The 23,129-nt window shown below is 40.2% G+C and overlaps 3 protein-coding genes across 4 annotated transcripts; 2 read left to right on the top strand and 1 right to left on the bottom strand.

Annotated features, from left to right (window-relative positions):
- The first annotated feature begins 395 nt into the window (after nucleotides 1-395).
- gnpda1 (glucosamine-6-phosphate deaminase 1) lies at nucleotides 396-7,880 on the top strand. The gene is made up of 6 exons (XM_061686604.1): nucleotides 396-816; nucleotides 962-1,063; nucleotides 2,176-2,358; nucleotides 2,470-2,654; nucleotides 4,614-4,788; nucleotides 7,699-7,880. The coding sequence occupies exons 1-6, from the start codon at nucleotides 693-695 to the stop codon at nucleotides 7,755-7,757; spliced, it is 828 nt and encodes a 275-aa protein (XP_061542588.1). The 5' UTR covers nucleotides 396-692; the 3' UTR covers nucleotides 7,758-7,880.
- Nucleotides 7,881-8,017: 137 nt separating this feature from the next.
- On the top strand, nucleotides 8,018-18,028 carry LOC133408107 (NEDD4 family-interacting protein 1-like). Its single transcript, XM_061686605.1, has 8 exons — nucleotides 8,018-8,349; nucleotides 8,996-9,089; nucleotides 11,317-11,456; nucleotides 11,533-11,620; nucleotides 13,004-13,128; nucleotides 13,858-13,924; nucleotides 14,011-14,123; nucleotides 16,572-18,028. The coding sequence occupies exons 1-7, from the start codon at nucleotides 8,314-8,316 to the stop codon at nucleotides 14,115-14,117; spliced, it is 657 nt and encodes a 218-aa protein (XP_061542589.1). The 5' UTR covers nucleotides 8,018-8,313; the 3' UTR covers nucleotides 14,118-14,123; nucleotides 16,572-18,028.
- A 617-nt stretch (nucleotides 18,029-18,645) lies between these two features.
- On the bottom strand, nucleotides 18,646-22,675 carry fgf1a (fibroblast growth factor 1a). 2 transcript variants are annotated; one of them, XM_061685719.1, is made up of 3 exons: nucleotides 22,419-22,675; nucleotides 20,403-20,506; nucleotides 18,646-20,322 (listed from the first exon to the last, which is right to left on the bottom strand). In XM_061685719.1, exons 1-3 carry the CDS (start codon nucleotides 22,441-22,443, stop codon nucleotides 20,098-20,100), a joined length of 354 nt encoding a protein of 117 aa, XP_061541703.1. In that variant the 5' UTR covers nucleotides 22,444-22,675; the 3' UTR covers nucleotides 18,646-20,097. The 2 variants fall into 2 exon arrangements, with proteins under 2 accessions (XP_061541703.1, XP_061541702.1); XM_061685718.1 differs by lacking the exon at nucleotides 22,419-22,675 and adding an exon at nucleotides 20,833-21,479.
- Between the last annotated feature and the right edge of the window lie 454 nt (nucleotides 22,676-23,129).

Genomic DNA, 23,129 nt, shown 5'->3' with positions numbered 1-23,129 from the left:
TAAGGACTGTCCACCCATCAGTGATAATGAAAGAAAAAAAAAACAAGCAATTGAAACTTTCAATTGTTGTTTCTACTGGAGCTCTTGCTACTGATGCGGCAGTTGTTACAGTATCATGCATTACACCACGACAACAAGAATAAAATTCAAAGTTAAAAATCGGTAAATGTTCAATTGTAAATTATTCATGTTTTTTAAATGTTATTTCTTTTTTACAGTAGTAATTTGTTTTGCGCGTTATTTTACATTTTTGCTGGTAATAATTTAAGCAACGACAAAATCCGAGGAAACGTTTGGGAGCCTATTAAGTGAGCCGACCCAAGAAAGCCGCTTCTCTGAAGAACCGGAATTCCCATCACTAGTATCCATCCGCCGCATCGCGGATCACATGACCTAACAAACCGCGCACGCACACACTTTGAGGCAGTAGCAACCCGCAACTATTTTCTGTACTGTCGTTAAAGTTTTAGCTTTAACGTGTTCTGAAAGTTTTTGTGTAGCTTATTTTTGCAACTCTAATACAACATCATTATTCTAAACGTACTGTAACTAGATTAGGTTGCTAGATGAGTCTAAAGTCCGATTAGTCTAAAGTCTGATGAAGGTGTGTTTTGTCCTCAAATGCATCGTGGTTAACTTCAGATAAACTGCTATAACTCCTCTTTTTTATTTTTATTTTTACAAACGGGAAAATGAAACTGATTATCCTCAATGACTACGACGCGTCGAGCGAGTGGGCAGCAAAGTACATCAGGAATAAGATTTTACTTTTCAAACCTGGACCCTCCCGATATTTCACCCTTGGTCTTCCTACTGGTGAGTATCTGACAGCCCCACGGTTTTACAAATTTTACACTAACAATATGGAATCTTCTATGCACAAGACCAGTGAACTAGCTACAACAGGGCCTAGTAGAATCAAATGTTGCAATCAAAGCTTTTTTCTTTTGCTCACCTCCAGGAAGCACTCCGTTAGGCTGTTATAAGAAACTGATTGAGTACTACAAGAAAGGAGAACTCTCTTTCCAGTATGTCAAGACGTTCAACATGGATGAATATGTGGGTAAGTCATCACTTTCTAAAGGAGACATTTTTTTGCATTGTTTCCTCCACCTTTATCAACAGTTCCCAGTTATCTTAATATCCTGTCTGTGACTGTGCTTGTGTCAAAATACCCCAAGGATCAGGAATGAAAACAGTTTTTACACCATATTCCCTGTCTTGCTGAAATCAGCTCGTTTTGTCATGCAAGTGAGCCAACCCTCATCCTGTCCCAATGTCCCCCCCACATGGTCAAACACACAATACCTTTTGATTTTTAGATGATTGTGCTGCTTGAAAGTGTTTCTATAGCTCTGGAACTTAGCTGCCAAGTTCTTGGCTGAGAAACTAAATCAGCCTCACTGTTATGTAACTGTGCGACGGAAGTGTAAAAACGCTCACTCATAGACACATTTTCAGAAATACGCAGATTACTGAGACCCTATGAGCCGTTGCTTGGTCGTCTTCTTTGCTTTATGCCGCAAACCAAAATATGAGTTATGAGTGTGTGTGGGGGTGAGGAGGGGGGGGGGGCGCAGTTGCAGATGGACTTTAAGACATTTATTGAACATTACAAGCAGTCAAAACACAAATATCCGAATGATACTTGCAAGGTAAATAAAGCAGACGGCAGACGCTCACACTGAACTAACTGGCCAACCTGAGTGACTCCGGCTCATGATGTCACTCTGTATGCCACGCCCCTAGAAGGCACACATCAACACACAAATACTCCAGTGTATGAGACTTTCAGCTTAATTACAATTAATAAAACCAGTTAAATGCTTTATATTCTGTTCATGTTTTTATACAATACAGTGCTATTTTTCTATGTTAAAAAAATATGTAACAGAATTTTTAGAATGAGTGTTGGGGGATTTGGGACATATTATTTGCATTTCTGTTCGTTTCAATGGAGAAAATTGATTGTATATGCAGATAAATTGATTTGCGAACAAAATAAACTCTTGATTCAAGGTATCACTGTAGTTGGTTGTTGAATTTCACACTTAATGCGTGGGCATGCGCGCCAGAGACCCAACGTTTTGTATCCAAATAATCAAAAGTCAATTTCCCGTAATATGGCCCCTTTAATGTTTGACCAATGCGCTTTGCTAAAACCCAAAAATCCAGGACTTCCCAGAGATCACCCTGAGAGCTACCATTCCTTCATGTGGAATAACTTCTTCAAGCACATCGACATACGAGCAGAGAACACGCACATCCTCGACGGCAACGCTGCAGACTTGCAAGCTGAGTGTGACGCCTTCGAGGAGAAAATAACAGCGGCCGGGGGAATAGAGCTGTTTGTTGGAGGTATGGAACGAAGCCCAGATTAAGCAATCGTGTGTTTACGACATCTTATCTTGTGGTGGCCTCAAGACATCAATCTGTTACGTCACACAAATGTTATTCCTATCACCTTAGGAATCGGGCCAGATGGCCACATAGCCTTTAACGAGCCTGGATCAAGCCTGGTGTCTAGGACGAGGGTGAAGACTTTGGCAAGGGACACCATTGTGGCCAACGCCAGATTCTTTGATGGAGACCTCTCCAAAGTGCCCACCATGGCACTGACTGTTGGAGTGGGCACAGTCATGGATGCAAAGGAGGTTAGATTCACGATCAATGTCAACACGTCTTTTATATCTTCCCGAAGTGCAAGAAGGCCTCATATCTTTAATTGATTTGTTACTTTCGTCAGTGTTGCGTGGTTTATACTAAGGGCTTATCTCAAGTCTGTTAATTGCAACATTCCTAGAGTCTCGCTCCTTGAAACATTGAAAGTGACCCAGAAGTTGTTCTCATGCTGCCATATTAAGGAACATCTTAATTGTCTTAAACGCTCATCGAGGTTTGAGGATTCATCATCGAAGAGGTTCCACAGGATATCTTAAATCGAGGGACCTCTTGATGTATGCTCTGCGGAAGCCTTATAGCTCCTCGATGGTGACGTACAGTGCTGCTTGAAAGTTTGTGAACCCTGCTGACATGGTCAGTCTTTTAGTAAAAAAAAACAACAACCTTGTTAACTTTATTTAATTCAACAAGCATGCCCCCCCCCCCCCCCCCCCCCCTCAAAAACTGATAATTGTATGTATGCAAAAGTATGTGAACCCCCAGCCCAGCTGCATTGGTTATATTCAGTAGGTAAAAGACAGGCTCAACATTTGAGGGCTGATTAAATAATTTAAGCAGACCAATGAAATAAGTGAAAGAGTTTGGCCTGCACTAATTAAGAGAGAGATGCAAGCAACCAAACCAACTGTGGTCCCATACAAATCAACAAAACCAAGAGCAAAGGAGAGAGCAGAGGACATGAAGAAGGTATTTACTGCCCATCCATCTAGGGAGGGCTGTCAGACCATTCTTGAAAGATTCCAGCTCCATCCATCCACTGTAAGACAAATCATTTTCAAATGAAGTCTTCAACATGACACCAACTCTGCCAAAATTGGACGCCCATCAAAACTATTACCCAGAAACACCAGGGGGAAAAAATAGGTAAAGGCTGAACCCGATATCACCTCTAGAGAGTTGCAGATCTCTGGTCGCATCTCAGATAAATGTGCATGTGTCTACTATTAGATGGAAATTGAATAGTCATGACATTCATGGGAGCGGTTCTAGAAGGAAGCATGTGTTCTCAAAAAAGAACAAATCTGCCCTTTTCAACTTTCCAGAGAGTACTTGGACAAGCCAGAGGCCTTTTGGAAGTCCTTTCTCTGGACAGACAAGTGAAAAATATAATGATTTGGTCGCAATCAAAACCACCGTGTTTGGAGAAAAGCCAGCACTGCATATGGTGGAAATGTGAAGGTCTGGGGCTGCTTAGCACTTCTGGACTTGGACGAATCCATCGTATCTTAAGAGCCACGACTTTCCAGGTGTATTAAGAAATTCTTGACCAGAATCTCCTGCCATCATCCGGGAGTTGAAGCTGGGATGGAAATGTATTCAACAAGAAGGCAATGAACCAAATCATTCCAGCAAAATTACAAAGGAATGGCATCAGAAAAAGAGGATCCATATTGTGAATTGGCACAGTCAAAGTCTGGTGCATACCAGATGTCACTCCAACTCTCTCAACTGGCTGAGTTTTACCAGAACTAGTGCGCAAAATCCCCATGAACAGATGTGAGAGACTGGTTAGTTAATGTCTGGTGGAATTCATGGTTCCCAGGCCAAACCCTTTCCCCAATGATGTAATTTCATTGGTCTGCTTAAATGATTTAATAAGTACCCAAATGTTTAGCCTGTGTCTTTTGCTTGCTTGATTTAACCAACGCAGCTGGAGGTTCACATACTTTTGCACACATACAATAATTGGTTTTTGTAGAGGAAAAAAAAATGTTTGTTGGATTAAATAATGAGAATATAGCTCTTTTTGTGTCGGAGTGTACTATTTGGAAGGTATGATGTACAAATTGGGATTTGGGTGTATGTTTAACAAGGTTAGTTGAATGTTTTTTTTTACCAAAAACAGAGACGAGAAGAGAGACGTGTTCACCACTAGGTCACCGTTCTGCCCTCATATCTTCAAAAGGATTACTTTTTAATTGTATCCACAGGTGATGATTCTCATCACTGGAGCTCACAAGGCTTTTGCTTTGTACAAAGCCATAGAAGACGGCGTGAACCACATGTGGACTGTGTCCGCATTCCAGCAGCACCCACAGACTGTTTTTGTATGTGACGAAGACGCCACTCTGGAACTGAGGGTCAAGACTGTGAAATATTTCAAAGGTGAGATATAATTACAACATTACAGAAGCGTATTGCTGCCAGACTAAAAAAAAAAAAGTCACAGTATCATGTAATGACCTGGAAAGTATTACAGAATTACGTGAAAAGTTCATTATCATAATAATATCGTGTTATAATGTGAACCTATGAATCCGCCTTGGAATATGCGTATTGATGACAATCCCATCCACGGTGCTTAATAACTGTAGAATCTCACCATGTCTCAAGCCAAGTATAAAGTGCAGTGTGGGTGAAGAGTAACTAGGCAATAAAAATTGGTAATAAAATCCAGATTCCTATTACAAATTGATTGAATCAAATGAAACATGTTCTTTATTACATGGTAAAATGAAAGTAAAGAAAAAGAAAGTTTGCCTCTGTCTTAGCTCGCTTCTGAACAGTCAAGTGACCGCCCATCTGAGAAATAATGACAATAAGAAATACCCGTTAGTTTTGTCTGTTTGAAAAATGTTTTCGTAATGACTTGAGTGATACAAAAAAATTATATCAGAAATTTCTAATGTCTGCTTAATTTCACCCAGCCTGTAGAATTTAATTGAATCGTCTGAACGAGCCATGTTCTTGCTTCACATCTCTTCCATCATTTAACGTGGCCTATTTATCTTGTTTTACCATGAAAATATCACATCTTGAAATAACGTGACAATTTCACGTTATAACGTGAAAACATCATACAGTGGAACCTCGATAGAACGGACTAATAGGGGCTGGGGGGTTGTCCGATATACTGTAGCCGATTGTCCAATACGTTGAAGCACTTTATTTATTTATTTTTTTAGGCCATATGCACCCATTTTACTGTACAGTACATAATTAGTGTTTTGTAGGTTTTTTTTTTTTTACGTGGTCTACAGCGCCCATTACAGTACAAAGTTGTTGTAAATAATATTTTAAAAAGCTTGAAAATGTTTGAAAGATGGACATTTTATCCAAACTCAGGGACCTCGTTTGATGTGCGTCCCGCGTCTCAAGACGCACAAAAATTAGCAGGGACGCATAAAGTACAATCAATCTGCGTCTTAGGACGCAGATCTATGTCTTACTGCGTCGAGGTGCTGGAAATCTGGTGTATGACATTTTTTTTTTTGACTAGAGAGCAACTAATTTGGTTGCATATGCGCCCTAATTTCTGAATGGTGCAGCAAAAAAAACAACAACAAAAAACAGGGTGTCTAAAGGTGCCCAGTCATTTGAGGAAGAAAAAAAACATTTCCGCGACTTTAAAGCACACATGAAACCCATCGTGTTTTCTAAACCAATCAGAGATAATGAAGGGCGGGGGCCCTCGGTCTGATTGGCCGTGTGTGTATGTGTGCGCATGCGTTTAAAATGCAGGTGCTCGCGTGCAGAAACTTTTCTGACAGCGAGCCGGGTAACTGCACAGTTACAGAAAATTGAGCGGCATCAATTGAATAAGTTCCAAAGCCTGATGCCACCGCAACGACGTGGGAACATTTTGGATACATCCATGCCGCTAACACTAACGAGCTGGTATTTCAAATTCGTATGACGTCGCAACAAAGACAACACAACTTAAAATTTCCCCTTTTCCCGTCAGCTTGCAATAATGGAGCCCTTTGCCCAACAATGGAAATACAAATGTGAATATGGCGCACATATGCTCACATTACAGTATATCGTTACTATTGTACAGAGATGAACCTGTTGACAAAGCAGCATTTAAAGAAAGGCTGCTTTGATCTACTTGTTGTCGTTAATCTTGCTACTTGGCACTTTTTCCTAATCAACTGAAAACTTGATTGGCACGATATTGCCTGTTAAGGCATTAACAACTGTTTATACATCTTTGCCAAATGTTCAATATTTCAGTGCAAATTTTGTGAATAGAGCCTGGGTCTGTTTTATAATTTTTTTAATCCAAGATATTTTATTTATTGTTATACATTACAATGTCAATATATATTATTCTTAGAATTAAAAGTCAATTGTTCTTAAAAAGGAGGTACTTGTATGATTATGCTCTATCATTATATTAGGGCATAAACAAATATACTGAGAGAGAACAAGAGCAAAGTATTACACAAAAATATTGTACAAACAGTATAAAAAATAGAGAAACAACTGTAATAAAAATCTTCAATATAGTTGCACCGTGAGATAGCGGAGGAGTACTGTATCTGTATAATGTGATGATAAGTAGCAGGGATTTTTTCTGTGACCTGCATCTATGCAAACTTACCCACGCCTCTGTACATGGTCCTGGTGACTTTGTTGATGTACAGTATTCATCATAGGCGAGTCAGTTTCATGAGCCGTGAGGAATTAGTGTGCTTCCTAGTTCCAGATCCATTGCCAAGGGCGCACGGCTTGACATTATTATTATGATTATTTTTACTGTACCATAAATAGCATGTTCCAGAATCCAGAAACTTGTTTTCTATTCTTTAGAGTTAACACTGCCGCCATGCCACTCACTCTCTGTTCTGCGCTCTATGCACAGTAGACAATAGATATAACAAGCATGACATGGCCACCACGTCAAAGCCCCACTTTCAACATGGACGCCACGTATGCACGGGATGCACGTCATTTTTTTGTATTTGATCTAGTCATATTGGATATCTGTGACCCGGAAATACTGTACGTCAGTCCCCACAGCGCTAGTAAACAACAGCAACCAGTTCTGGAACCGACAGACTGTCAATGGCAGTGTTCAGTCCCGATGGTCCGTTTTATCCGATATCTGTTATATCGGGGTCCATTTTATCGAGGTTCCTCTGTATATTGAAATAACATGATACAGTTAGTTGAGCCCTTGAGCCTTTTTTAGTGTGGCAGCAATACGCTTCCGGACAACATCGGTCAAGATAAAAAAAAAATATATATATATATTCAAAACGCTTATTGTTTTGTTTCTCTCTCCTGTAGGGATGATGCATGTGCACAACAAGCTGGTAGAGTTACCTGATTTAGAGCCCAAGAAATGAGGATATTTTAAATAAAAAATTTTTTGTGATTATGCATTTTAAGAAAATACACATTCCAATGACTCCTCTGTACTAAGGCAGGGAAACATGGGTGGAGAATCAAGTTTTTGTTTTTACAACTGTTTCACATTTATAATAAAGTGATTTGAAGTTGCACTTTGAATGACGCCTTGTTTTTCCTCGACACCAAGGAATGTCCCTAAATGAATAGATGCAGTTGTACAAAGAAAAATGTGAGGAGATAGTTTATACAGCTCGCGTTGATGACTTCGGTGATGCCTGTTATTTATAATAATAGACCATGAAACCTGTTTTGTCGATTTTTTGTTTGTGGATTTTTACAAAATGTGTGTCGCTGTGACTCGCGAACAATCGATTGCACATTTTTCGAAAGCCATGAAGGCATCATTAGACCTTGGAGGAGCGTGAGAAGGAAGAAGGTGGCCGACCCGAGGCAGCGTTATCACCGCTCTTTCCGTCGGCTGAGGCCGTTCTAAATTCACCATATTTTCACCGCCGAGGTGGGAAGAGAACGTTTTAATTACTTTCGTCCACGATGGCAGAGCAGAACAGCAACGTCAGATATCAAGAGGTAAATCTAGTCTAGCATAAACAACGCTCGCCTGATATCTGCCCTCGCGGTTAGCCTGTCATTGGCGTTAACGAGCTAACATTTGGATACGAACGGACTGTAGTTGGACTGTAGTTTCCCCCTGTATTAAATCATACACAAATCACTTAAAACGCGTAACGAACCGTGTGTCAAGCGATTTTCTTAATATGAATGTTTGGTTTCGTATTTCCCAGCGTGAGCTAGCATTAGCTGGGCCGAAATGTTATTTGCAAAGGAGGCAACTTGAAATGTCATCAATCAACAACAATGTCAGAGAACACAAACTGCGTGGATTTAAGATTATAACATCCATCTAGCTGGACGTTTGCTCGTGTAATGTTTACGTCCGGTAATTCAGTTGATGAGATCTATTTTTTTGGGTTATAATTAGTCAAATATTTTTAATCCTGCTCGTTGACGATATCTTCTTACGACCACTTGTTGCACGCCACACGAACGCACATTATTTTCTTTTAACATCCGTTTAGTGGTTACATTATTTTTTTATCGATAGGTTATATTTAGGTTAATGTCTGCCTCAGGTTTACGTTCATCCTCGTCAGCATGTCGAGTTTTTGCCAAACGGGTGCATTTGGTCTTGACAAGTTCATTGTTTATCACCTAGCTGGTGAACGAGGAGGAGACCCTCCCGACATCTCAAGATGGTCCTGCCCCGGATGCACCTCCTCCCTACAGTAGCGTTGCTGCAGCAAATGCAGGTTAGGAAGCATTCTGCCTCGTCACATTGACTTCCAAGTTGGAACCAGCAAGTGGGAGATTTGCGAACCCTATATAGTATAGTATTGAGGCATAGTGTCTCCACTTTAATGATCATGAAACAAATGTTAAATATCAGACAGAGCTAACCCAAGTAAACATAAAATGTAAATTTTAAATGATTTTATTTATTAAGGGGGGAGAAAACTATTCAAGGCTACCTCGTCTCTTGTCGAAAAGTAATTGCCCCCTTTGGTATTATATGACTATGATTTAACTGTGGCTAATTAAATTTTTTTGGAAAGCTGAGTTCATTTTCACTGACCACACCAAGCCTAATTACCCCCAGACAATGTTCAATCAAGAAATTACTTTATAATACGTGTCTAACTAAATTAAGTTGGCCAAAATAGCTCAAAAAGCAACAACAAAATGCCTCGATTCAAACAAATTTAAGATCAGATGAGAAATAAAGTAATTGACATCCATCAGTCTGGAAATTGTTAGAAAGCCAATGCTAAAGCTTTAGGACTCCAGCGAACCACAGTGAGAGACATTATCCACAAATGGAGAAAACATGAAACAGCCTACCTAGGCTGGCCTACAAAAAATGCTCCAAGAGCACATCTAGAGAATTGCAGGCCTCCCTTGCCTCAGTTAAGGTCAGTGTTCATGACTCAACAATAAGGAAAAAAACTATGCAGAAATTAAATCCATGGCATAATTCTAAGGTGAAAACTACTACTGACCAAAAAGAACATAAAGGCTAGTCCTACTTTTGGAAAAATTCAGGACCTAGATGAGTTGCTGTGATTGATGGAACCATGAATTCTGCTCTATACTGGAAAAGCCTGTAGGAGAATGGTTAGCCATCAGTTTGTGACCTCAACCCTAAGCGCACTTTGGTTCTGCAGCAGGACAATAATCCAAAACACGCCAGCAAGTCAACTTCTGAATGGTTTAAATAATTTTTTTTAAATTAAGGATTGGGAGTGGCCTGGTCAAAATCCGGACATGAATCCAATTGAAATGCTGTGTCATTATATGTGGGGAAACACTGCCATCATGATCTATATATTTTCTTTCTGAAGAACAGACAAATGTTTATTCATATGACAAACTGTTATTCTCACTGATGTGCAAAACATTGATTTCCTTTGTTAAACTTACAGTAGATTGAAGTGTTAAAACAGGTTTTTGGTAATGCTCATAGTATTACCACTTTATTTTTGTAAAATTAGTTTAACCAGTTAACCCCCCCCCCCCCCCCCCCAACATTATTACCCAGTCTTTCTTGTAAACTTCAGTCTCCTACCAGTGCTTTTTTTTTTTTACTACATAAAATATTAGCAGTAGCTCTCAGTATGATACATTTTAGTTCAATACTTCATGGAGAAGTATTATCATGTTCTAAACGGCATCTAAATATTATAGATGGATTTGGATGCAAAGTCTTCACCAGTAGTGTAATTCATGGCCAGATCATACATGTTGTAAGTGAGTGTGAGTCCACTGACTCACTTGACTGCAGTCGTTGAATTTGGGTAAAACACAAAAGCAGCCGTTAATACGCAGCACATGAAAGGCTTGCCTTGCATGGAATGGACCATAAACACAACAGTAATGATGGATATCACCCTAATGTATTCCGCCCTCTGCCTCCCTTCTCTGCTTTTAGTATTCGCCATATGCAGGGGGTCCTTTGTTACGGTGGTACCAACGCAAGATGTTTTGAGGTTATGGACGCTGCTAATTTGTGGTGTAAGAGTACGTTGGCACGCTTGGGCTGCGTTCGTAATCTCATTCCCTACTCACTAATCACTATACAGTGGAACCTCAATATAAAGGACTAATTGGGGCAGGGGGTCGTCGGTTACAGCCGATTGTCTGTTATATTGAACCGCTTTTTCTTTTTTTATTCCACAACGCCCCCCCCCCACACACTTTTTGTGGCCATATGCGCCCCGTACAGTACAAAATTTTGTGCTTTTTTTCGTGGCCTAAAGTGCCCAATACAGTACAAAATTATTGTAAATAAATATAAAACAACTTGAAAATGTTTGAAAAGTTTTAAATTTCATGCAAACTTACCACACTGGGGTGCTTGTTGTCATAGTGTGTGTGTTTGCTGTGATCACTACATTGAGGTGTTAAATGAAAAGGCAACATTTCATGGATATGCATTTGTTCATGAATAAAATAAAACCCATGTGTCTTTCCCCTCGTCAGTTTTCTTTGAATACAAGGAAGATGGTGGCAGATTCCCCAACCCTCCGTCCTACAGTGTCGCCACGACTTTGCCCTCCTATGATGAAGCGGAGAGAAGCAAAGCGGAGGCTGTCGTTCCCCTCGTCACCGGAACAGTCACGGTACGTCTTTGCCCCATCACCAAACACATCCACTTTACTGCCACGAGACAAAGCACCATTACTTACATACTTGCAGGAGGATGACTTTGTGGCCCGGGACAACTTTGAGGATGCTGACCAGCTGCGAATAGGCAATGACGGCATATTCATGCTCACTTTCTTCAGTAAGAAACATGTTCACCCTTTATTCTCTTGGAGATGTTTGCATTTAATTGTGCTACAGTGAAACTGATGAAGAGGAGCATGTTCTATTACATGACACTGGTCCACCTCCAATTTGTTCAAATTTAAACCAATTTTTCATCCATTAATTTTTTTTGTAGCGGTTATCCTGATCAGGGTAGTAGATTAGCTGGAGCCTATGCCAGCCAGCTGACTTTGGGCAGGAAGCAGGGTACAGAAATAGGGATGGAGCACTGCCACGAATATTAAAAATCTGAGCGTAATTGAGGACGCAGGATAGGTTCCCAAAAAACATGCAGTTGTAAACTAGTGCAGTCTTGCTTCACTAGTAACATGCAGTTGTCCTATTAGTATGCCACTATGGAAAGCTGTTTGAGCCGTTTTCACTATCCTTCATAGTCAACTTAAGGTCCATGTACTAGTAAACTCTTTGTTCTCAATAGTAAGACAATTGAGCACACTAGTAGAACAACTGTTGTACTAATAACGTTTATATCCACGACTGTATGACATTCCTGTACACCAGTAGGACAACTTTGGTGTACAAGTAAGACAGTTACTGGTGAGGGAAAACTGCACAAAATAACATCTGTGTACTTCAAGAACTGCTAGTAAGGTCCTAGCAGAATTTTATATCACCACTAAAAGTACTAGTAGCACACAGTTGTCAAGTAGTGCAGTTTTGCCTCACTAATAACCAAGGTGGGTAGAGTAGCTGAAAATTGTATTCAAGTAAGCTTACTGGTACTTTAGTATGATTTGAGGAAAAAAGTAAAAAGGCCTCTAAATAATTACCTGAGTACGAGTAAGTATTCAGTGATAAAACAACTCAAGCAGTGAGTAAATGTTGGGTAACTTCGAATCCATTTTAAATCATGAATGTCAAATACAATATAAATTTGCAAATTCAGCAATTACTGAACAATATCACGTCATCTAAAATGTAATCAAATCTGTATAAAATAACAAACAATACAATCATTGTAAAATAACAAATTAAGGCAAATTTAGCCTCGAGAAATGATCTTATACTATTTTGCTCTCTCTCTTCTCTTTTTCATATAAAATATATTTGATGTCCAGCTTAAGGTCCATGTAGTCACGAGTCGTGAAAAAAAACATTGCTTGGAAAACAGTCGGCACGCTGGAAGAGGTGAGGACAACGATTGTACGAGTACCATGGACCTTAAACTGGATACCAAAGCTATTGAATAAATGTTCAAATGGCTTTCCATACGTGTTGCAAGATAAGCCAAAGATAAAGGAAATGCATGTTCATTGAACTGAAGTCAGACACTGTTGACCTGCTAATATGCAACTTTAAAAGATTTTTTAAAAATGTATTTACAATTTATGTCTTCCAGTGGCATTTCTCTTTAACTGGATCGGCTTCTTCTTGTCCTTCTGTTTGACCACGTCAGCTGCCGGTCGATATGGAGCCATCTCAGGCTTTGGCCTGTCCCTCATCAAATGGGTTCTTATCGTCAGGGTGAGAGCTAGTTAAGATTAATGACATATACGCAGTGGTGGTTCTAGAAAGTTTTACCTGGGGTGGGAGGAGGTTCAGTTGGTGGGGCAGAGGTTATACCCCAAACGCTGCCACATACACATTTAAAGTTCAGATTTTATTTTCTCCATTCCCTAATAAATATGTATAGCATAGCTTAATATTGAACGCTAACCCTGTCCTTGTAGCCTATACAATAATTCTCAAACAATTATAATTTTTTGTTTTTATTAGAAATATTGGACAGGCTACATTGAGTCACAGTCTTTCACACAGTCTACATTTATCACCCCTTTCATATACTAGTGAGGTAAGTTTGGATAAACTTTAAAACGTTTAAAAATAAAATGAAATTAAAGCTTCTTTTTTTTTTTGCATTTACAATAATGTTTTATTGTACTGGGTGTTTTAGACCCTGAAAAAAAGTACAAAACAATTTTGTACTGTACTGGTGTTTTTAGGCTACAAAAATGTGCTCCAATTTAACAGTCTGGTTTAACAGACGACCCTCGCCCCATTAGTCCATTAAGTTGAGGTTCCACTGTAATTTATGATTGATGGACTCATTGCTGACCGTCGTGTTGGTAACTGGGGTGGCAAGGCATTTTAAAATTGTATTATTATTATTTCTTTTTTTAATGGGCAGATCCGCCAGTGCGTATATAGTATCTCTATCTTGTGTTTTGATTGGTTGACTTCTGCTCTTTATAGTTTTCTACCTACTTCCCTGGCTACTTTGATGGCCAGTACTGGCTGTGGTGGGTCTTCCTGGGCTTGGGTGAGTTAAGAAAAAAAAACAAAAACAAAAAAAAAACGTTTTAATTGTTGTCAGAATGGTACACTTTGTCTTTCTTTGCATTGCAGGCTTCATGCTGTTCGTCAGGGGCTTTGTTAACTACTCCAGAGTGCGCAAGCTGGGAGATCCCACCTACGCCAGTCTACCCCGAACAAGGGTGCTCTTCATCTATTAGACCGAGGTGGGCCTGTCATGACGTAACAGTGTGGCGGAAGTAAAGAACCGCTCACTCACATATACGTTGTCAGAAATAGGCCTATAAGTAAAGATTTGGTTGTTAAATTTCCCGCTTGATGGGTGGACAGGCAACAAAGGTGAGGAGAGTAACCATACATTGGACTCAAGCGTACTGTTACTTTAGAATAATGTGAGTCAAGTAAAATGTAGTCCTAATATTTACTTGCATAAGAGCAAGTATTCACTGAAAACACAAATACTCGGGTACAGATTAACTCATGAGTAACTTCAGATTTTTTTGTTTTAATCAAAGCATGAGCATCAACTACATAAGAATGTAAAACGGGAATGTGCAATTTAAGATATTGCCCAACAATATCACTAAGTCAAACAATATCACTAAGTCAAACAATACTAAATTAAATCTTCAGGCAAATTGTGCCACGAGAAATTAAATAGTGATGCACCAAATTTTTGGCCGCCAAAACAGGATGTTGTTATGGCATAAGCAAAAACCGTGGTCGGCGTGCAGTTATGTAAACAATATAATGTAAAAAAAAGATTTTTTGCCAAAGATTTTCTATGGAGTTGAGATCTGAAGACTGGCTAGGCCACTCCAGGACCTTGAAATGCTTCTTACGAAGCCACTCCTTCGTTGCCCGGGCAGTGTGTTTGGGATCATTGTCATGCTGAAAGACCCAGCCACGTTTCATCTTCAATGCCCTTGCTGATGGAAGGAGGTTTTCACTCAAAATCTCCCGATACATGGCCCCATTCATTCTTTCCTTTGCACGGAGCAGTCGTCCTGTTCTCTTTGCAGAAAAACTGTCCCAAAGCATGGTGTTTCCACCCCCATGCTTCACAGTAGGTATGGTGTTCTTTGGGTGCAACTCAGCATTCTTTCTTCTCCAAATACGACAAGTTAAGTTTTTACCAAAAAGTTCTATTTTGGTTTCATCTGACATTCTCCCAATCCTCTTCTGGATCATCCAAGTGCTCTCTAGCAAACATCAGACGGGCCTGGACATGTACTGGCTTAAACAGGGGGACATGTCTGGCACTGCAGGATTTGAGCCCCTGGTGGGGTAGTGTGTTAATGATGGTAGCCTTTGTTACTTTGGTCCCAGCTCTCTTAAGTCATTCACTAGATCCCCACATGTGGTTCTGGGATTTTTGCTCACCGTTCTTGTGAGCATTTTGACCCCACGGGGTGAGATCTTTTGTGGAGCCCCCAATCAAGGGAGATTATCAGTGGTCTTGTCTTGTCTGTCTTCCATTTTCTAATAATTGCTCCCACAGTTTATTTCTTCACACCAAGATGCTTACCTGTTGCAGAGTCAATCTTCCCTGCCTGGTGCAGGTCTACAATTTTGTTTCTAGTGTCCTTTGACAGCTGTTTGGTCTTGGCCATACTGGAGTTTGGAGTGTGACTGTTTGAGGTTGTGGACAGGTGTCTTTTATACTGGTAACGAGTTCAAACAGGTGCCATTAATACAGGTAACGGGTGGAAGACAAAGGAGCCTCTTAAAGAAGTTGTTACTGGTCTGTGAGAGCCAGGAATCTTGCTTGTTTCTAGGTGACCAAATACTTATTTTCCACCATAATTTGCTAATAAATTATTTTAAAAATCAGACAATGTGCTTTTCTGGAATACATTTTTTTCCCTCATTTTGTCTCTCATAGGTGAGGTATACCTATGATGAAAATTACAAGCTTCACTCATCCTTTTAAGTGGGAGAACTTGCACAATTGGTGGCTGACTAAATACCTTTTTGCCCCACTGTATAAGTTTAAAAGTAAATTTAAAAATATTTATGATAACCTTTATTAGTCCCACAATGGGGACATTTTAATCGTTTCAACAGCGACACAGGAAATAAAAAACGACATTTGGCTGCAAATGCGTCTGGCATTACAAGGTTGATTATAATAAATCAAAATAGCAAATACTGAAGCCATGATTTAATGATTATGTTGTGCAATTGAACAGTTTGCAGAATTATTTTTATCCTATTATGTAAAGTACTACAATAACTGTCCCACGGTAATTTTAAAAATATGGGAATGCAGACAAATTGATCTGGAAGTGAATTGCTGTAGGTTGGCAGCTCTGCAGTCATAGCCATAAATGCGATTTTAATAATAATTGGCATAGTAATTTGTTGAATGTTTACGTTTTCGGGGTTTTAGCCAAGAATTTTAATTTCAGTGCATCACTAGTCTTAAATTAGCTAGATATTACATAGCCATTCTTTTCTCTTGTTGTTCCAATGTTCCATGACCATTTGTCACTTTGAAAACTTCTGTGAGAGGCTGCAGAAACTCCGTGTGCTGTCATGAGACTGCCTGGCTCCGTTTGGTTGTTCAAATGGAGTCAAACGTCACTAGTAATAGACAGTCATTTTTGTCTGACAACTAACATCATTCTTATTTTCTCAATTGACCTGCTCAGATGTGGCGGAAGAGGACATCACGACACAGCGTAGAAATCAAACGGATGAAGACGCCTCTTACGCAAACAAACGATTTGGGGAAATAGTTTACTCTTTGGTTGCGATTATATTCATGGTAAGCGGTTAGCAGTACTCTTCCCTCAGTGTAGTCATTAGTGGCGCATGTTATCTCCATCTTGTGTGTAACATTTAATAAGTGATGCCTTAATATTGTTTTGCTAGAATTACAAGCATGGCTTCTTGCTTTCCAGGGAGAGGCTGGAAATCACAGCAGGTCTTTAACATGCACCACATAAGCATGCGGCTCACTCTATAGCGCCACCTCATGGTTTTATTGTGACTTATATAGGCTCTTGTCACACATTTGCACAGCTGTAAATGACTCCGCCACATCGCTCAACTGAGGGTTCGCAGTGTTGTCTCCTGACTCAGTCGGGGAATACTTTCAAGTGAAGTCAAATGACTGTGAAATAAAGTAATTGGGACACAATGCCCTTATACGTACAGGAGGTTTTTCACAATACTTTGTCTCTTTAGTGCAGTGTTTCCCAACCTTTAATGCACCAAGACATATTTTACATAATACTAAAAAAAATAATAATACGGCACACTACCCAACAAAAGTGTTACAAAAAGTAGATGCGAGTTGTAGCCAAATGTGTTGAAAAGCAATTCATTGTTCTGCCTGTCACTATATGTCACTGCCATAGATGAACAAAGACGTGGTAAATAATTTTCTGACCAATGAAATGAAATTGGATAGTTTCCCTTGGCAGATTAGTAGTTGGGAATCACTGGTTTAGTGTACATGCTTGTCATGCATGTGTTTTGCACAACTCCGGTGCAATGTCCAGCATTGCACGCGTGTGTCGTGATTTTTGCCCGTGTTTGCTGTATTAAATCAGAGGAAATTGTTATTATTCTTCAAAATGGATTTAAAGTCAATGTGGGGTTACCCACTGAAAAATGAATAAGAAAGTACCAATATCCTGAGTCATTTGTGCTGGTATCACACCAACCTAGTTGAGATTTTTGAAGATAATTTACCATTCTGTCTTTACAACATGCCTAGACTGATCAAAATTTGGCTTTTGTTTTTTTCCTTGTGATCTCGAGTTTATTTTCATGTGTTTAAAATTGATGCGTTCGAGATGTTTGCTGTCTTTGGGTAAAATAAAAATCGAAGAATGTTGTATGCAGGTGCACTTTTACGTGACTGACAAAAATCATTTGACCTCGAGCTTAAAATCGCAGTCTGATCACTTTTCTGATTTGCGTGTCAGAAGAATTTTCCATGGAAGCGCAACAGTTTTCTTTTTGCCTTAATGATTTTAACTTTACTGTCCGGGCTTTGATGTTAATTTCAAGTGATGTAGAGCGACATCTTTGAGGTTTTGTTGTTATGACTCTGTACAGAAAAGAAGATTTGGTTCATTAAATGTCACTTTTAAATACCTTTCCTGTGTGTGGTCTTTCTAGTTGCGAAGGCTACAAAAAAAAAAAAAAAGTCAAGTTTATTTGTACAGCCCCTAAACACAAAAGCGTCTCAAAGGGTTTCACAGGCACACAGTTGGCAATGATTGCCATCAATGAAAAAGCAAGGTCAGCTTTGCTGTGCAACATATTCATGTTCATTTTTCACCAAACACAAAAAGTAGGGTGGTATATTTCATTTTGTGAAATGTTAGTACTCAACTTTAGCAATCAGCAAAATGGCCATATAGCTAAAGCTACAGCATCAGTGACTACCTCTGCATTTGGTTAGCAGTACTGGTTTGGATTCTTGTACGTACGACCATCTTATCTTGACTGTTTTTCCATTTGATGATTTTTGTTCTTCTTAACCTAGAAGTGTTTTTCACATTATCTACAGTATTTTAAATAATGAATTTACTACAGTTCTACATTAGCGTAGGTTAGTGACAGAAAACATGACACCAAGGCACCTTCCGCCAGGTACAAATTTGTCGTAAACCGCGGACCCTGTAATGTTATTTTAAAAGCTGTTGATAGCTACTTGGATATTGCAATTCACGCCTTGACCACAAAGTGACTCATCAAAATTGCTGGAGTGTTACAAGGGCATTTATTAGCTGTAGTTCATTTAAGTCCAGTTTTCTTTGCTAATAAATATAATTTCACACCATAAATGGTAACAATTTAACAAACTATAGTATATATTTAATCTTGTATATTTTAACTTCTCTTTCATGAGCTAAGGCATTAGCTAACTGGTTAACACTAAAATGTTAACACTGTAAAAAAAAAAAAAAAAAAAATCCATGAGTCGTGTTAGCGATCCAACTGAAGAGTTTGTGTTAGCAGCCAGCTGGATGGCACTAACCTATGTGGAAAACCTAACAGTTACATATATAGTGTTAAACAACAATCACTGAAAAGTTAAGTTACATAAATAGTGTTAAACAATCAATCAGGTGTGTTAGTCATGAAACAGCACATTAGGACGCAAGTATTTGAACGATAAAGTTTGTTTAAAAACGAGAATGTCGACCTGCATGATGGAATCCGCACAACCGCCACTCGGTGATTGTATCAGTAAAATCACCATAGTTTCATTAAAATAAAATAAGCAGTCGACATCCATCGATTATCCTGTTCACGGTGGCAGAAAGCTGAAGCCTATCAGAGGTGACTTCAGGCAAAAGCCAGAATACACCCTTGACTGGTCGCCGGTCAATCGCAAGGCACATACAGCATATAGAGACAGACAACCATTCAGACTGAGTAGGACCACAACCCACGCTGTTAGTCAGATGAGTGAAATATTACGCTAGCAGTGATGCAGTAGGCATTCAGTATCTCACAAAAGTGAGTGCACCCCTGCTATAATGGCTTAAACCAGAAAAAATACAGATAAAAAAATCCAGTAGGTACAGTAAATGATGTTAAGTCCAGTTCAGCTGTATTGAACTTTGAAGTACAATGTGCATTCAATCTTTTATTTAGGTTACAATTTCATTTGAATTCTATGTGCGATTTTTGCATTTTGATTTTATTGAATTATGATTCAAGTAACAGTTTGTATTTGTCTATATTTAAGCGTAGTATGACTGTTGAAACAGTGCATTATGTTACAGTGGCTTCCAACAATACTCAAGATACTGTATAGGAATGAAAACTCTTCCAGCTCCTCAGTTATTTGCCATGAGGTGCCACACGGAATTTTCCTGTAAGCAATCTTAAGAGAGTGTGAGAGCGATAACACCAAATTTACTACACCTGCTCTCCGTTCACACGTGAGACCTTATGAGGGAAAATGGGTACTTGGGCCCAATTCAGACAGTTTCACGTCAGGGCGTCCTCACTTTTGTTGCCGCTGATTTAGCCATGAATGGCTGTGTGTTGAGGGGACAGTAAATTTACTACTGACCACATGCAATTGTAGCTAAGTTTCTTGAGTGATGTCCCATTAAAAGATATTGCAAAGAAATGTGAGGGCGTACTCATTTTTGTGAAACACTGCACACACATGTTACACATTTTGAAACAAATAGAAATAATGTCTCATGAGTCAGGACATTTTTGGTAAGTGCTGGTGTCAGCATCCAGCCGGCGGGGGAGGAAGAAGATGGCCTTTTGTCCAATGTGTGTCCGGGGACCCAGCTTAGGTTTCCCATTCTTCTTCAGGGCCACGTACCAGCTGTTCTCCTGATACTTGTGAGACCGGTACGTGTTGTAGCGGTTCTCCTCCAGCCTCTCCAGGAAGCGACACTCGTCATTTACAGACGGCTGAGAGACGACACGCGATAGATGGGAAGAGTCACTTGGAACGGATGCCGTCAATGTTGGCAGTGTGATCAAAAACTCACCGAAGCGTACAAGCGGCCCTCCTCGTTCATGGCTAAGAAAATCCCCGTTTCTCGTCCTCGGATAACCACCACACCTGGAGCCACAGCCTTGAGCTGCAAAAAAGCTGACAAAAAAGACCACAGCAATCATCGAAATTCATGCATCACCGTTGGTATCAGAGGGGCGGCACGGTGCCAAAACTGGTTAGCACATCCGGCTCACAGTTCTGAGGACCGGGGTTCAAAAGTTTGCATGTTCTCCCCGTGCCTGCGTGGGGTTTCTCCAGTTTTCCTCCCGCATCCCCAAAACATTCGTGGGAGGTTGATTGAACACTGCAAACTGCCCGTAGGTGTGAATGTGCGCGCGAACGGCTGTTTGTTTATATGTGCCTTGCAATTGGCTGGCGGCTTGGCTGCTATTGCAGGGAGGTTCGTGAACGCCTCATCTTACTGTGAACGTCCGTGTCGTCCCTCTGGCCGCGGACCGTCCCGTCGGGGAGAATCTGCAGGTGATGTCCGCCGTTCATGCAGTACAGCCGGATGGAAGTCATCCTCCAGCGGGCCTCCAATAGCGAAGAAAATGGGCTTCAGAATCGGCTTTTTTGGGGGAGGGGGGGGGGGGCGGGTGTGCGGGCATACGCGGGCACGAGGGCACACTGGGGCGGATGGAGGCGCGTGCCCTAGCTGGGACGCTCCCCAAAGACGAGTCAAGTACGGAGGACGAGCAGGGACAGTTTTACACGATCCCTTTAAATGGCATATCACTTCATAGGTCATTGTAAATTCATTACCAAATACACAAAAGAGACAATGTCTATTTATTGGCTTTTAAATGCCATCGTACACATGTATGCATTGGGTCATTTCAAAACAAAATACACATCGTGTAGCCCATAATTGCATAGATAGCTCAGCTATCTTCGGACCAGAGGCGGAGTACATCCTGAACTGGTCCCCAGCCAATTGCAGGGCACATATAAACAAACAAGCATTCACACCTACGGGCAATTCAGAGTCTTCAATCAACCTACCGTGCATGTTTTGGGGATGTGGAAGGAAACCGGAGTGCCCGGAGAAAACCCACCCAGGCACGGCGAGAACATGCAAACTCCACGCAGGCGGGGCCGGGATTTGAACCCCGGTCCTCCAAACTGTCAGGCAGGTGTACCCTGCCTCTCGCCCGAAGATAGCTGGGATAGGCTCAGGCACGCCCGCGACCCTAGTGAGGATAAGCGGAACGGAAGATGAATGAATGAATGAATGTACTTGAGCGGTGTAAATAAATGTTTTTCTGCGTCAATACAATTTGTTTATTTTGCCTTATTGTACTCTTCGGAGTCTTCCAAATTGCTTAATTTATGTTCAAATGAAAAACATTATCTGTGGGGGCCCAGGGGATACCCCCCCCTCCCCCCCCACAATGTTTTTTTTTTTTTTTTTTTACCCTTTATGCCATTGGTTTGCATGTCTGATATTAGCAATAGGACTGCTTCTTTAAACAATTATAGAGTTGAAATTTATCCTCACAGGGCCAGCAAGCCGAGATTTTTTGGGTCAGAGTTTGACAAGCAAACACATTAATAATAATAATAATAATACTGTGGCAATTTACACGCAGATTTTGGGTCCAACAGCCCACTTGTGACCTAATGATCTTTCACTGCTGTAGAGATTGTTAACATTTGATCCACTAACTTATTTAGTCTCCTAGTAAATAAAAATGAATTCCTACATTTTCTCCAAGCAGCTTGACTGTCTTTATTATTATGTTTTTTTAAAAATATATATAACATTTGTCTTTTAACTGGATGGCACGGTGAAAGACTGGTTAGCACAACTGCCTCAGTTCTGAGGACCCAGGTTCGAATCCGGCCTCGCCTGTAGTGAGTTTCCATGTTCTCCGTGCCTGCGTGGGTTTTCTCCGGGCACTCAGGTTTCCTTCCACATCCCATGGTGAATTGAAGACTCTAAATTGTACATAGGTGTGAATGGTTGTTGTGGACAATTCATGTTTTTTTTTTTTTTAAGATTCCTTACTTTTCCATTGCTTCACACTTTCCATTTTCGGTTCCGCTTATCCTCACTAGGGTCGTGGGTGCGCTGGAGCCTATCGCAGCTGACTCTGGGCGAGAGGCGGGGTCCATGCTGAACTGGTCGCCAGCCAATCGCAGGGCACATATAAATAAACAACCAATCACACTCACTTTCAATTTAGTTTTCAATTAACATTCCATACATGTTTTTGGGATGTAGGAGGAAACCGGCGTACCCAGAGAAAACTCATCAAAATCAAGATGTATCAAGATGTGATGTCTGCAAGACAAAAGCACTGATGCCAACGATGACATGGCAACATCACAAAACACTGATCATACTGCTTTGATATCACTTGTGGGCATATCTGATGTCATATGCGAGGATTGCTTTGACATGCTATGCTTCATTAACCACGTCTTAATTTTTCAGCTCGGTGAATAGCATCACTCGGCATTGACACACTTTCTGCATTTTTGTACTTTCATGTAGAGTTTCTATGTGTGATCAGCTCAGCAAAGATCACAAGCCACTTTCAAGCTGTGTTTTTAATCCCAAATTAACGGCATTTGACAGAAAGACTGTATAATTATCAATATAAGAATAAAGGTGGTACAGTATTACTAATGTAAAAATAAAGAAAATTCTGGATTATATTCCACAACCTACGCATCGTGCAAACTGAAATTCGAAAGGTTAAAATCTAAAAATTAC

Source organism: Phycodurus eques, chromosome 9 (genome assembly GCF_024500275.1).
Source record: "Phycodurus eques isolate BA_2022a chromosome 9, UOR_Pequ_1.1, whole genome shotgun sequence".
Classification (NCBI taxonomy): domain Eukaryota; kingdom Metazoa; phylum Chordata; class Actinopteri; order Syngnathiformes; family Syngnathidae; genus Phycodurus; species Phycodurus eques.
The sequence above is the reverse complement of the archived record's forward strand: the minus strand, read 5'-3'. Positions and strand labels throughout refer to the sequence as shown.

Bases quoted from the DNA above. Each gene is read 5' to 3' on its own strand.
- LOC133408107 (XM_061686605.1), top strand. From the start codon at position 8,314: ATGGCAGAGCAGAACAGCAACGTCAGATATCAAGAG. The intron at 9,090-11,316 runs GTTAGGAAGCAT...TCCCCTCGTCAG, and splicing joins CGTTGCTGCAGCAAATGCAG to TTTTCTTTGAATACAAGGAA. The intron at 11,621-13,003 runs GTAAGAAACATG...TATGTCTTCCAG, and splicing joins ATTCATGCTCACTTTCTTCA to TGGCATTTCTCTTTAACTGG.
- gnpda1 (XM_061686604.1), top strand. From the start codon at position 693: ATGAAACTGATTATCCTCAATGACTACGACGCGTCGAGCGAGTGGGCA. The intron at 1,064-2,175 runs GTAAGTCATCAC...CCAAAAATCCAG, and splicing joins CAACATGGATGAATATGTGG to GACTTCCCAGAGATCACCCT. The intron at 2,655-4,613 runs GTTAGATTCACG...TTGTATCCACAG, and splicing joins CAGTCATGGATGCAAAGGAG to GTGATGATTCTCATCACTGG.
- fgf1a (XM_061685718.1), bottom strand. From the start codon at position 20,932: ATGACTTCCATCCGGCTGTACTGCATGAACGGCGGACATCACCTGCAG. The intron at 20,507-20,832 runs GTAAGATGAGGC...CTTTTTTGTCAG, and splicing joins GGACGACACGGACGTTCACA to CTTTTTTGCAGCTCAAGGCT. The intron at 20,323-20,402 runs GTGAGTTTTTGA...GTCGTCTCTCAG, and splicing joins AGGGCCGCTTGTACGCTTCG to CCGTCTGTAAATGACGAGTG.